Below are 15,664 nucleotides of genomic sequence, written 5' to 3'. Positions count from 1 at the left end.
TTGTATCATCTTAATCTTCATGTCGTTGCACTAAATAAATACTATTTCTGCAGGAGGTGAAATGTAGGTTGATAATTGTTACAAGCTTAATTATAACTTGATTTCCCCATTAAATGTAGTAGAGCAATAAGTTGGACATTTGAAAAATAGGTTGATATGGGCCAAGCACAAGCAGATGGAACTAGCCCATTTAGAAATCTTGGTCAACATTGAAGAGCTGGGTTGGCCGCCCTATTTCTGTGCTGTGTGATTCTATGACTAAGTTAGGGTGAAAGAAGCATATTTTTGACAGGTACCCTAGCTGGTTTCTGCCTTTCTTTACATTGTTCATTTTAGAAGTTCACATTATATTCTCAGTTCTGATTTTTGCTATTTCTCCACAATCTTTTTGGCTTTACTTCATACATATTCCAAAGAATAAAGTTGCTCTACTATGCATTATTGGGAAATGTGTTGGAACTTCACCATTATTGAGCTACTTAATATTTTATTCCCATCTGTACACCCTGTCAAATCCTAATTACTGCCTTTTTTTTTGGAAGACTTGAAAAACCGTGAGCTTGAAATGCAGTAAGCTGTGGACGTGGATTTTGCACTTTATCTTTCGATTGAAGAGTGTTCGTTGTTGTTTGAGACAAGTTTTTTTCATTCCCTTTGCATTTTCAACTTTGTCCTCATGTGAGCATTTACTGCATCATTTATTTTACTACTCTCAGCAGCTGAACTTCACTTAACTCAGCTTTATTAGACTTCGTCAAAAATATTAATGGTTTAAAACTGGAAAATATTGGAAAAGTACATATTAAACCACCTGAAAGAGAAAAAGCCAATGTTTTATATTTTATAAAAGTGAAAATCTTTATTCCACTGATACTATTGAAATAAATTGCTTTAAGTAAATAAAGCCTTAATGGATTTAACAAAGCTCATGTATTATATGATGTGATGAGTTAAGCTTTCATTGATGATGTGCAACAACATGAATTACTTGTAGTTGGCCCAAAGAAGTATAAGACATTAGATAGCTGTTCAACATTCCACTGATTCTGTAGCTGTTCAAACTTTGTTGACATGGATTGGATTTTATTAATTAGTCATTATAAATATAAAAGTGGTCAAAAGATTTAGCATAATAATTCAGGAAATTGATTCATTGACTGAAAAGAAAGGTTGTAATTGAAATGGGCTATCTTTATTTTGCAGTGATGCTCAATGTTTTTTCTTGGAAATCTAAATACCTGTAGGTTCTTGAAATCGGAAATAAGCACAGAAAATGCAGGAGACAATCATCAGGGCGGGCAACAAGAGAAACAGTTAATATTTCAGATTAAAGTTCCTTTGTCATAACTGGGAAAGGAATAAAATACATTAGTTTTCAGTAGCAGGGAAGGCGGGGGAGGAATAAACAAAGAGAATATCCATGTGGAGACAAGGCCAGGATTGATGTGGCGAGAAATTGTAAACAAGTTTTTGTGGTCAATAGGTTAATGTGTGCAGCTAGTGAGAGAGAACATGAGCAAAGGAACAGGAAAGCTACGAAATGAGGCAGTTAGTAATAATACAAACAATTGAGTATAAGTTGCTGCAAAATGTAGGTTTGTTGATCATGCCTAGAAGTTCTGGTTGAAGGTAAGGTGGAGAGAATAAAATTTACCTGATATCTTATAGATGGCCTGTTGTGGTACAGACAGAAAATAAATTACTTGAAGTTGTAGGATCTGTATTATGTTTATTAGCACTGACATATGTTGTGGAATTTGTTGTTTTGCAGCAGCAGTACAGTGCATTATAAGATAGTGAGCAAAATGGTGAGGTAGTGTTCAGAAATTTGATGGTGGGTGCAAAGCTGCTCTTTCTAAACTATCAAGTGTGTGTATTTAGGCTCTTGTAGCTTCCTCTCTAGTAGTAATGAGAAGATGGTGTGTCCTGGATGGTGAGCAACTATTGAGTCCAGCAATTATTGCCCAGAGGATGAGGTGCTGTTCCCCAAGGTTATCTTGAATCTTGTAGAATTGCAGAAGGCCATAGACACTTATAGGACAAGGTATTAGTGAATGGAGGATGAAAGTGGCAGACAAAAGGAAGCTCTTGGTCATTGCTATGGACTGAATACAGATACTGCACAAAGCAATCAGCCAGTCTCAATATATTGCCTTCTGTACATTGGAGAAAAGAATACAAAGACTGAATGTGGTACTCTAGACTCTAGAGTCCAACTAAATTGTTGCTTCATCTGGAAAGAAAATTTGGGTTCCTGGATCTTGAGAAGAGGTGAATGATAGGTGTTGGATCTTCTATGATTCCATGGGTAAATAACATGAAATGACAATGCCAGATAGAAATAAAAGCATAGGAAAAGGAGTCACAAAGAGACTGATCCTTTTGAAATGCTGAGAGAGGTCACGAGAGGAATATGTGTATACAGCATAAAGCAATTTTGTTGGAGCTGGCAGAAATTGTGAAAGATCTATTGAATGCAGAGGGTGATGAGACTAGTAATCTCTGTTCTGTCCCGGAGAAGAGGAAGTAAGACTGGGGTTGCAGAAGATGGTTGAGACAAATCCAGGACTCTGGTAAAGGGAAAACCACAGATCTGAAAGGAGGAAGATATCTCAGAGTTACCTGTGTGGAAAGTTTTATCATTAGAGCAAATACAAATGATAGAGGAATTGGGAGAATGAAATAGACTCATGGGAGAAGGTAGTGTTGGAGAAGTATCCAAATGCTAGCTGTGGGGAATTGTAGACTTGTAATGGACGTATGTTGCCAGTCTATTCCCTGAGATCAAAATGGAGAATCCAGAATAGGAAGGAAAGGGTCATGGCTTGTTCCTTGTTCCAAGTAAGAGCAGAGTGGAAGTTGCCAGCAAAAGTAATGAAAATTTTTAAGCTCTCTGATTGATCTTGAGGAAGATTGAAATAAAGACAATGGAGAGTGCGGATGCTGTCATCTGGAGCATCACACAAAATTCTGGAGGAACTCAGCAGGTCAGTTGTGTCTTTGCTGGAAAATGCACAGTCGATGTTTGGGTCAAGACCCTTGATGTAGACCAGGGGTTCTCCAACCTGGGGTCCACGGACCTCTCAGTTAATGGGAGGGCTCCATGGTATATAAAAGGTTGGGAACCCCTGATCTAGACTGAAACATAGATGGAAGTTGTCCAGTAAAAGGAAATAGAGAGAAGAGTTTGAGCAAGAGCCGGTAGGCAATAGGAAGATCCTTGTGAAGAGGGTGATAGGCAGATAAAGTGGTGGAGGGGGGCGTAGAAGAATGGGAATAGTGTGAGAAGGTGAGAGGTGATTGATATGCGGGAGTGACAAAGGATTGAAGATGATGGACTCTGATAAGAGAGGAAGGTGAAGCATGGAATAAAGGGAGGGAGTTGACACAGTTAGAGGGGAGTAGTGGGGAAGGGGAGCCACTGGAGGAGTGTGTGAATGATGTACAAATGGGGAAGCTGTGGAGGAGAAAGAGACAGTACTAGAGTGGGGAAGAGAAAAAGGATAGATGTTTCTTTCACTGTCTTCCCCCCCCCCACACCCTCTCCCATCTTCACATTAAGTACACACACCTCCCATTGGTTTCCCTCCCCATCTTCTCCCTTCTCTTCTCTCCAACTTCCCTCTCTTTATTCCATACTTCACCACTCCATCATTCCCATGCCCCCACCTGGATCCACCTATTACTTGCCAGCCCTTGCTCCATTCTCCTATTCATACTGGCTTTCTCCCCCTTATCTTTCACTCTAGGTGAAGAGTTTCAATGCAAAGCATCAAATGTCCATTTCTCTCCATAGAAGCTGCCTAAATTGCACTAATGTTTTGTTGTGAACAAGGACAAGGTTAGCTTGGTCCACATCCTTGCTGATAGAATCATAGAACATTACCGCATGGAAGCAGGGGCTTTGGCCCATCTAGTGTGACAGTGTGGCCCCTGTCCATCCCACACATGAGCCATCTGTTGTCGGCCCCCAACCAACACATATTCCACTCTCCCCTCCTACCCCTCCTCACAGTCCCCTACCCTGCTCTCATGACTATACCCCTTCCCCACACAAAACCAGCATGGTGGGCTTCACAGCTCTACAGGTGAGAAGACAGCTGAAACGTCTCAACCCATGCAAGGCTGCAGGACCGGATGGTGTCAGTACCAGGGTGCTCCAAGCCTGTGCCCCTCAGCTATGTGGAGTACTTTGCCATGTATTCAACCTGAGCCTGAGGCTCTGGAGGGCTCCTGTGCTGTACAAGACGTCCGGTCTCGTCCCTGTGCCGAAGATGCCGCGCCCCAGCGGCCTCAATGACTACAGACCAGTGGCATTGACCTCCTACATCATGAAGACCCTGGAGAGACTTGTTCTGGAGCTGCTCCGGCCTATGGTCAGGCCACACTTAGATCCCCTCCAGTTCGCCTACCAGCCCCGACTAGGAGTTGAGGATGCCATCGTCTTCCTGCTGAACCGTGTCTACGCCCACCTGGCCAAGCCAGTGAGCACTGTGAAGGTCATGTTTTTTGACTTCTCCAGTGCATTCAACACCATCCGCCCTGCTCTGCTGGGGGAGAAGCTGACAGCGATGCAGGTGGATGCTTCCCTGGTATCATGGATTCTTGATTACCTGACTGGCAGACCACAGTACGTGTGCTTGCAACACTGTGTGTCCAACAGAGCGATCAGCAGCACTAGGGCTCCACAGGGGACTGTCTTGTCTCCCTTTCTCTTCACCATTTACACCTCGGACTTCAACTACTGCACAGAGTCTTGTCATCTTCAGAAGTTTTCGGATGACTCTGCCATATTGGATGCATCAGTAAGGGAGATGAGGCTGAGTACAGGGCTACTTTAGGAAACTTTGTCACATGGTGTGAGCAGAATTATCTGCAGCTTAATGTGAAAAAGACTAAGGAGCTGGTGGTAGACCTGAGGAGAGCTAAGGTATAGGTGACCCCTGTTTCCATCCAGGGGGTCAGTGTGGACATGGTGGAGGTTTACAAATACCTGGGGATACGAATTGACAATAAACTGGGCTGGTCAAAGAACACTGAGGCGGTCTACAAGAAGGGCCAGAACCGTCTCTATTTCCTGAGGAGACTGAGGTCCTTTAACATCTGCTGGACGATGCTGAGGATGTTCTACGAGTCTGTGGTGGCCAGTGCTATCATGTTTGCTGTTGTGTGCTGGGGCAGCAGGCTGGGGGTGGCAGACACCAACAGAATCAACAAACTCATTCATAAGGCCAGTGATGTTGTGGGGATGGAACTGGACTCTCTCACGGTGGTGTCTGAAAAGAGGATGCTGTCTAAGTTGCATACCATCTTGGTCAATGTCTTCCATCCACTACATAATGTACTGGTTGGGCACAGGAGTACATTCAGCCAGAGACTCATTCCACCAAGATGCAGCACTGAGCGTCATAGGAAATCATTCCTCCCTGTGGCCATCAAACTTTACAGCTCCTCCCTTGGAGAGTCAGACACCCTGAGCCAATAGGCTGGTTCTGGACTTATTTCATAATTTCCTGGCATAATTTACATATTACTATTTAACTATTTATGGTTCTATTACTATTTATTATTTATGGAGCAACTGTAACGAAAACCAATTTCCCCCAGGATTAATTAAGTATGACTATGACTCTGACTAGTCCGGGCCAAACCACTAATTTGCCTAGACCTATTGATCTGAACCTGGACCATAGCCCTGCTTTTCCCTTCCTGTCCATGTAGCTATCCAAATTTCTCTTAAATGTAGAAATCAACACCATACCCACCACTTGAGCTGGCAGCTCATTCCATATTCCCACTATCCTCTGAGGGTGAAGAAGTTTCCTCTCATGTTCCCCTTAAACATTTTACCTTTCACCCTTAACTCATGATCTCTAGTTGTAGTCTCACCCAACCTCAGTGGAATAAACTTGCTTACATTTACCTTATCTATACCCCTCATAATTTTGTATAACTGTATCAAATTTTCCCTCAATCTTCTACATTCCAGGGAATAAAGTGCTAACCTATTCAATCTTTCCTTGTAATTCAGGTCCTCAAATCCCAGCAGTATCTTTGTAAATTTACTCTGCACTCTTTCAATCTTATTTAAGTCTTTCCTGTAGGTTGGTGGCCAAAACTGAACATGGCCCAAATTAGGCCTCACCAACGTCTTATACAATTTCAACATAACGTATAGACCAGAACCTCTGGCCGCTCACCCTCCCACTTAAAAATGCTATGGACTTGTTCTTGTCCACAGAATCTCCTTTCTGTTCCCCTAACCAGTGATCCCCTATCACTACAGCTCGCCTCTTCTTCCCCTTTCCCTTTTGAGCCACAGTCAGACTCTGTGCCAGAGACCTGACCTCCTGACCCCCCCACCCGCCCCCAGTGTCTGTAACTTCAAAACATTAAACTAATTCAAAGGAAGGCACAGGAGTCTGAAATGTGGGGCTAACTTTGTGTTTTACTCTAAGCGAGGCTCGCACCTATCACGAGGCTGCCTGATGATGTATACAATTCACGTATTTATACATATAACCCATATATGCATAACCCTGCATAAAACTTTATAATCCTACTATTTTATATATATATACACACACATACATACACACTCACACAAGATTACTCAAATATTGCTGAAATATTAAATACACAACACCCCAACAGCATCCAAAGCAGTATCTGTGTTGTTGAGCGGAACAGCCACAGGGTACTTTGCACTGGCTGCCTTTTCCCTTTTGTCCTACTGACAGTCACCCAGTTACCTCTGTCCTTCTGTTTGAGTGTCATGTCTATCAACCTCTCAGCCTCCCGAATAATCCAGAGGAGTTCATTCAGTTCCAGCTCCAAATCCTTAACATGGTCTGTTAGAAGCTGGAGCTGGATGTACTTCTTACAGATATTGTCATCAGGGACAATGGAGGTGTCCTTGTCTTCCCATATCCTGCAAGAGGAACAGCTGCATTGCTTTAAGTGTGCAATAACAAACACATAAAGGATAAATAGTGAAGAAAAAGAACTATCTATGGCCTTTGCCTTTCCTAAGCCTTGATGAGCCAAAGCATCAATTCCCCACTCTAACATTGGCTTACTCACACAATGGCCATTCTGCTTAAGCCTAACTCCTTTCTATTGGTCCTTGCCAGGTGCCTAATTATGTGCAACGCAATGTCTCTTCTGGAACTGTGGCGTGCAAAAATTGCTGGTTACCCCCGCTTGCTTCTTTTAAACTTTCTCGCCATCTACTCAATCTGGTGCCTCCTCGAGACTGTGGCGCGCAAAAAATGCCGACTGCTCTCACTGGCTTCTTATAAACTTATTCCCTCTATACAATCCAATGTCCCCTTGGGACTGTGGCAAGCAAAAAGTCTGATGTGGGATGGAAGTATGGAGGGATTTTAACAGCTGTGGTTGAAGATTAGTCTACTTACACCAGGAAATTGGGAATATGAAATGATGGAGACTGTTTGGGATGTCACAGATACAAATGGAAAGGGACTGGACTAGAATGAAAACCAGAATGCCAGGTATAGAAACAGCAATGCCCTTGAACAGAAAAGCCTACAAAAAGTCTTGAATACAGCCCAGTCCATCATGAGTAAAGCCCTCCCCACCTTTGAGCACATCCTCATGGGGCACTGTCACAGGAAAGCAGCATCCATCATCAAGGACCCTGACCATCCAGGCCACGCTCTCTTCTCACTGCTGTCATTAGGAAGGATGTAGAAGAACTTCAGGACTCTTACCACCAGGTTCAGGTACAATTATTACTTCTCATCCATCAGGCTTTTGAGCCAGAGATGATAACTTCACTCAACTTCAGTCAACCCAACACTGAACTGAACACAATCTATGGACTCTGCATCTTTCAAGACTCTGCATTTCGTGTTCTCAATATTTATTGCTTTTTTTTTGTTATTGTTATTTTTTGAATTTGCAGTTTGTTGTCTTTTGCATATTGGATGTTTGCCCATCTTGCTGTGTGCTGTCGTTCGCTGATTCTATTGTGTTTATTTGTATTTACTGTGAATGCCCACAAGAAAATAAATCTCAGGGTTGCAGCTGGTGACATATACAGTATATAATTTGATATGAAATTTACTTTGAACTTTGAAGGATGGAGTCAACATTGATAAAAGGGCACTTGGTGATCTGGAATAGGATGAAGCAACAAAACTGACAGACAGGCCTATTCCTATTTTTTTTGTGTAATAATTATGTTTATTAGTCAATCACTATTTGTAGTTAGCATGGTTTTAATTTTCTTCAAACATTGTAATATTTATAAACATGTTAAAAGTGCACTAATATGTTAGGGGTTAATATGTACAGTATCTGTATATAACTGATGTCAGTTTTCAGATGGTGAATGTCATTTGCTTTTTTTTTTAGCTCAAGCAACCCGCTGACTGAATCGTTTGCAACCTTTGTAGACCCCTCTAGGGGTTCTCGATCAGCAGCATGCAAAACTAAACCAGATGTACAGAGAGCTGCTGATGTACTGCATGACCTTGGAAAACTGAATGGAGAAATGCACAACATTCTACAGGTAATGAAACAATGACAAGCACACGGCCTGAAATTACAATCCTTTACTGCAAGATCTTGTTAAGAAATATGAAAACAAATATAAAAAATGCTGCAGTGGAATCTTACAAAAATAGCTGGACAGGATGCTCTTGATAATTGATAATGATTAAAATGATTAAATACTCATAGGATACACTCACCATGTATGCTAGCAATGATGTAAAAAGTTGATTTGCATTTTATATTCTTTCATGTTCCTTTCATGGTGTCTCAAAGCCTTTTACTGACAATGAAATATTTTCAAAGGGCAGTTTCAGTAGCATTGTAGGAAACATAGCAGCCCGTGTGGGCACTGCAACTCCTAGATACAATAATTTTCAAATGGCTCCTTAATCTATTACAGACATGGTTAGATTATCTATTATAGTAATGGATGCCTCAGTTTTTTCTGAGAATGATTTTATGGTGTTTTGACATAAACTGAATAGCACCATCATTTCCTTAGTTTAATGCCTCTTCCAAAAGAAGGCACCTCTCACAGACCAGCTCAAGTATAAGCACAGAAATCTGTGCTCTGGAAGGGGACTTCAAATAGCAATTGTCCAACTCAAAGACAAAAATACTGCAGTAAGTGCCGCAGATGAAAGAGGTCAAGACACAGCTGAATGGAGTATTAACATTTTGGGTCAATATTTTGTCCAATTAACATTAACTGTACCTTCAGATGATGCCTGTTGAGTTTCTTCTGCATTCTCTGTCTTAATTTCTGAGTTCCGATATCTGCAGCTGTGTACTTAGTTACAAACTTTAAAATTCACAAGGCATCTATTCACATCTGTAATTTATCCTCCAGCTATTTGTCAGTTAAAAGAAAATAAATATGATTATATTATTATAAACAAGAGAAAATCTGCAGATGCTGGAAATCCGAGCAACATACTCAAAATGCTGGAGGAGCTCAGCAGGCCAGGCAGCATCTATGGAAAAAGTACAGTTGACGTTTCCGGCTGAAACCCTTTCGCAGAACTGGAGAAAAAAGCTGAGAAATAGATTTGAAAGGTGGTGTTGGGGGGGAGGTGAAGGAGAGAGAGAACCACCAGATGATAGGTGAAACCTGGAGGGGGAGAGATGAAGTGAAGAGCTGGGAAGTTGATTGGTGAGATGAGGTGAGAGAGGGAAGGGGGATGGGAAATGGAGAAAGTGGGGGGCGTATTACTGGAAGCTTGAGAAATCGATGTTCAGGCTACCCAAATGGAATATAATGTGTTGTTCCTCCAACCTAAGTGTAGCCTCATCACGACAGTGGAGGAGATCATGGATGGACATATCGGAATGGGAATGGGAAGTGGAATTAAAATGGGTGGCCACTAGTAATCCTGCTTGTTCTGGCGTACAAAGCGTAGATGCTCAGCAAGGCAGTGTCCCAGTCTATGTCGGGTCTCACCGATGTACGGGAAGCCACACTGGGAGCACCGAACACAGTAAATCACCCCAGCAGACTCACAGGTGAAGTGTTGCCTCAACTGAAGGACTGTTTAGGGCCTTGGATGGTAGTGACGGAGGAGGTGTAGGGGCAGGTGTAGCACTTGTTCCGCTTGCAAGAATAAGTGCAGGAGGGAGATCAGTCGGGAGGGACAAATGGACAAGGTAGTTGTGTAGGGAGCGATCCCTGCGGAAAGCAGAAAGTGGGGGAGGTTTGGTGGGGAGGGAAAGATGTGCTTAGTGGTGGGATTCTGTTGGAAGTAGTGAAAGTTTCGGAGAATTATGTGCTGAACGCGGAGGCTGGTGGGGTGGTGGGTGAGGACAAGAGGAACCCTAACCCTAGTCGCATGGCAAGAGGAGAAGGTAAGAGCAGATGTGCATGAAGTGGAACAGATGTGGTTATCCACTGATGTCTATTACGAACCCAAGGACATGCTCTTGATCTTTTCAAGGGTTTCAAGTTCCTTGGCCCCCGTCATCTCATTTTCACTTTGAGTATCCAATCCCTCTACACCTCCATCCCCCACCAGGAAGGCCTCAAAGCTGTCTGTTTTTTCTGGACACCAGAGCTAACCAGTTCCCCTCCACCACTACAACACAAGCTGACTTGTCCTCACTCTAAATAATTTCTCTTTTGGCTTCTCCCACTTCCTTCAAACAAAAGAGGTAGTCAGGGGCACTCGCATGGGTCCCAGCTGTGCCTGACTGTTTGTCAGCTACGTGAAACAATCTATGTTCCAGGCCTGCTCTGGTGACTGTCCCACACTTTTCCTATGCTACATCAACGAAAGCATTGGTGCTACTTCCTGCACCCATGCTGAACTCGTCAACGTCATTCACTTTGCTTCCAACTTGCACCCCGCCCTCAAATTCACCTGCTCCATTTCTGGCACTTCCCTTCCCTTTCTCGATCTCACTGTCTCTATCTCTGGAGACAGCTTATCCACCGATGTCTATTACAAACCCATGGATTCTCACGGCTACTTAGACTACACCTCGTCCCACCCTACTACTTGTAGCAACGCCATCCCCTTTTCTCAATTCCTCCGTCTCCACTGTATTTACTTTCAGGATAGAACGAAGGAGATGTCCTCCTTTTTCAAGGAAAGGGCTTCCCTTCCTCCACCATCAATGCTGCCCTCATCCGCATCACTTCTATTTCATGCATGTCTGCACTTACCCCATCGTCCTGCCATCCTACCAGGTACAGGGTTCCTCTTGTCTTCACCTACCACCCCACTAACCTCCGTGTCCTAAACTTACACCACCTCCAATGGGATCCCACCACCGAGCACGTCTCCCCTCCCTACCCCCCCCACTTTCTGCGTGATCTCCTTGTCCATTCCTCCTTCCCCACCAATCTCCCTCCTGGCACTTATCCATTCAAGCAGAATAAGTGCTACACCTGCTCCCTCACTATCATCCAGGACCCTAAACAGTCCTTCCAGGTGAGGTGGCACTTCATGTATGAGTCTGTTGGGGTCATTTTCTGTGATCATTGCTCCCAGTGTGGCCTCCTGTATATTGGTGAGACTTGATGTAGGCTGGGAGACTGCTTTGCCAAGCATCTATGCTCCATCCGCTAGAACAAGATGTAGCATGAACATCGATTTCTCCAACTTCTGATAATTTTTTCCGCTCCGCCTTCCCACTTTTTCTCTCTGGCCTCTCTTCTGCTCACCAATCTGTTATCTCCCCTTGGTGCCCCTCCTCCTTTCTTTTCTCCCATGATCAATGCTTCTCTCATATCACATTCCTTCTTCTCCAACCCCTTACTTTTTCCACCCATCACCTCCCAGCTTCTTATGTAATTTCTCTTCCCTCACCTATCTGGCTTCTATGCCCTTTTAGCTTGTTCTCCTTCCCCTCCCCCTACCTCCTTAATTTGGCTTCTTCCTGCTTCCTTTACAATCTTGAAGAAGGGTCTTGGGCCAAAACATCAGCTGTTTATTCATTTCCTGAGATGCTGCCAGACCTGCTGAGTGCCTCCAGAAATTTGTGTGTGTTGCAATAAATTGAGGAGAATATTAATGATCTGGGTGGTTTTAATAAAATTAGGGATTTGAAACTGCCTCACATATAATGTATAATAAAAATACAAGATTTTGCTTTCATATTTTATGGTAATAATATATTTTCATTGTGTTTCCATTGATGTACAAATCTACATCACAAATATTTTGGGATTACTCTCTGCTTTAATCACATAGTTTTGAGCAATTTTCAAAAAATTATTAGTATTGTGGCAAGCATTTGGTCCATAATGATAGATGAGGAAGCTCATTAACTCAATAACAGTTTTATTTTTTATTAGCAAAATATACTTTATTCAAAAATAAAATTATGTACAATAAACCATTCAATGACTCTCAGTCCTTTACAGACGTTTCCACTACATTCTATACATTTCCACACTTTCAGCCACTCACGTGGCAGTCTGTTGGTTCATCTTTACACACCATTGTTGAGGGGTTTATTCTCCGCCACCTGACCCCTCCCACTCCCACAGGAGAAGAACCCTAAACCGTGGTCCTTCCCCACCGGGCTCTTGCGGTGGCTGCACCAGGTTTCGGTGCTGTTTTTTAAAATTTTTTTATTCAAAATATACTTTATTCAAAAATAAAATTATAGACAATAAACCATTCAATAACTTTCCATCCTTTACATACTTTCTATTATAGTCTGTAGATATCCATACTTTTGGCCACCCACGTGGCACTCCAATTGTTCACCTTACCACATCATTGTTGAGGGGTATACTCCTGGCCACCCGACCCCTCCCACTCCCGCGGGTGAAGAAACCTATACCATGGCCCTTCCCAACCGGGCCCTTGCGGTGGCTGCACCAAGTTTCAGTGCGTCCCTCAGCATGTACTCCTGCAGCCGAGAATGTGCCAGTCGGCAGCATTCTTCCACGGACATCTCTTTTATTGCGATAAACACAAAACTGACTGGGCACCATGACCTGGAGCGTGAGCCCAGCCAGTCTCACATAGATGGGGGAGGTGACCATCACACAGCCCAGTTAGAGTTAGGGTGACCCACGAATACACAAGCAAATAACTGTATAACCTAAGCTAAGATGTTACAATAAATGATCTGGAACTTCCTACCGTCCTACCATAATCCCACAAGAACAATAAACAGTGCTGATCATTAGAAATGCAAGGGTGGGCGGTCAACCACCCCACCCCCCAGAGCGTCACAGTATGTAGCCACCAAATCAGCTGAAAAAAATGTTGACTGTCTGTATAAGGGTGTTACTTTCTTCACACTCTTGAGATAGCAATTTGACTTATTTCTAGTTATATATCAGATTATTTAAATTCTTTGTAATTCTCTTGCAAATATGTTAAATTACATAGATGTGGAAACTTGTTAGAACCCAGAATTGAAGTGAGTACACCCTGGTCTTAATTGCCCTCTATGCTTTTCCTTGTCAAGTTCAGAGTTCAAATTAAATTTTATTATCAAAGTACATATATGTCACCATATACAACACAGAAATTAATTTTCTTGTGGGCATACTCAATAAATCTATAGAATAATAACGATAGCACAATCAATGAAAGACCACTCATAGAGGGCGTTCAACCAGAGTGCAGAAGACAACAAACTGTGCAAATACAAAGAGAAGAAATAATAATAAATGACTTAATTAATAAACTAATATCGAGGACATGAGATGAAGAGTCCTTGAAACGAAGTCCATTGGTTGTGGGAACATTTCAGTGATGGGGCAAGTGAAGTTGAGTAAAGTTATCCCCTTTGGTTCAAGAGCTTTATGCTTGAGGGGTAATAACTGTTCCTGAACTAGGTGGTGTGAGTCCTGATGCTCTTGTATCTTCTCCCTGATGACAGCAGTGAGAAAAGAGCATGTTCTGGGTGTTCGGGGTCCTTGATGATCAATGCTGCCTTCCTGCGACAGTAATTTACTTAGAAATTTAGAACCCAGCAAGCTGTATATTAAAATTATTCTGTTTTTCTGGAAGACTTAACTATAATCATGTTTTTTTTCTTTCAGGAGGCAGAGCAGTGGCAGTCTTGCATGCAAGGCATTAAGGTTTGATTTCTGATTTTTCTTAAAATATTCACAGTATTTTTAGCTGCTTGGTAATGCATTGAGACAGGAATGAAAATCACAGAAAAAGGTCATAAGATTTAGTGGTGTTTTAGTTATTCCTCCTCTTCATTCCCTTTCTCACAAATCGAGTGTGAGTGCCAATCAGAGCAACAGCTGCAAGCCTATTGACTCACCACCTCTGCAATATCATCTGGTAGGTTGCCATGGAAATTACTACACTGTTCATCACCACTGTATGTTCAGCCCTGACTTCTTCCCCCATGAGATTTCTTGCTTTTCATATTGGTATATCTCCAGTACATTTCAGTATCTTTATGCTGTACATGGGACTATAAATTTGCATTGAAGAATTCTCCTAAGTTCTTCTTAACAAAAACTGTGTGCCTTCTCAATTTTTGATAATTAGCTGCAAGTTATTTTTAAGGCATGCACTTCTCGTCATTGTTAATCTCCATAAAGGCCTTTGAAAAGGTGCCGCACATGAGTCTGCTAAACAAAATTTAGAGCCCATGATATTACAGGAAAGGTACTAGCATAGATAGAATATTGGCTAGCTGGGAGGAGACAAAGAGTGGGAATAAAGGGGGTCTTTTCTGGTTGGCTGCCGGTGTCTAGAGGTGTTCCACAGGGGTTGGTGTTGGGACCGCTTCTTTTCATGTTATATGTTAATGATTTGGGTGACGTGGCTTTGTAGCCAAGTTTGCAGACAATAGGAAGATAGGTGAAGGGGCAGGTAGTTTTGGGGAAGCAGAAAGGTGGCCACAGAAGGACTTAGACAGAATAGTTGAATGGTCAAAGAAGTGGCAGGTGAAATATAGTGTAGAATGTATATGGTGAAGCAGTGTGGTAGAAGGAATAAAGGTATTAGCTATTTTGTAAATAGGGAGAAAATTCAGAAATCGTAAGTGTAGAGAGACTTGGGAGTCCTCATTCAGGATTCCCTAAAAGTCAACATACAGGTTGAATCAGTAGTAAGGAAGGCAAGTGCAATGTTAGTGTTCATTTCGAGAGGACTGGGATATAAGAACAAGGATATACTGCTGAGGTTTTATAAGGCATTGGTCAGTCTGCACTTGGAGTATTGTGAGCAGTTTTGAACTCCTTATCTAAGATAGTTTGTGCTGGCATTGGAAAGGGTCCAGAGGAGGTGCACGAGAATGATCCCAGGAATGAAAGGGATAATGTATAAGGAACATTTGATGGCTCTGGCCCCTTCTCTCTGGAGTTCAGAACGATGTGGGGGAATCTCATTGAAACCTATTGAATGGCCTCGATAAGGGTGGATGGGGGGAGGATGTTTGCTCTAGTGGGGTTGTCTAGGACCAGAGGACAAAGCTTCAAAATAGAAAGGCGTCCCTTTAGAACAGAGATGAGGAGGAGCTTCTTTTGCCAGAGGTTGGTGAGTCTGTGGAATTCAATGCCACAGATGGCTGTGGAGATCAAGTCATTTGGTATACTTAAAGTGGACGTTGATAGATACCTGCACTAGGTGCCTGCGCTGATTTTGTTCATTTGCAATCAATGAAAAGAATGTCAGCATATGCTGGATGAATTCTTCCACTGATAACTATTAGGAATTAA

General features: G+C 42.6%; 1 protein-coding gene across 1 annotated transcript in view; it reads left to right on the top strand.

Annotated features, from left to right (window-relative positions):
- kiaa0586 (KIAA0586 ortholog) overlaps nt 1-15,664 on the top strand; it is a 551,477-nt gene that overhangs the window by 205,091 nt on the left and 330,722 nt on the right. Inside the window, exons 10-11 of the mRNA XM_072267986.1 lie at nt 8,380-8,536; nt 14,024-14,062. Of these exons, the coding sequence (XP_072124087.1) occupies nt 8,380-8,536; nt 14,024-14,062 (196 nt within the window). The remainder of the gene's footprint in view (nt 1-8,379; nt 8,537-14,023; nt 14,063-15,664) is intronic.

This window comes from Mobula birostris, chromosome 1 (assembly GCF_030028105.1).
Source record: "Mobula birostris isolate sMobBir1 chromosome 1, sMobBir1.hap1, whole genome shotgun sequence".
NCBI lineage: Eukaryota > Metazoa > Chordata > Chondrichthyes > Myliobatiformes > Myliobatidae > Mobula > Mobula birostris.
Note: the sequence above shows the minus strand (reverse complement) of the source record. Positions and strands in the feature narration are given on the sequence as shown.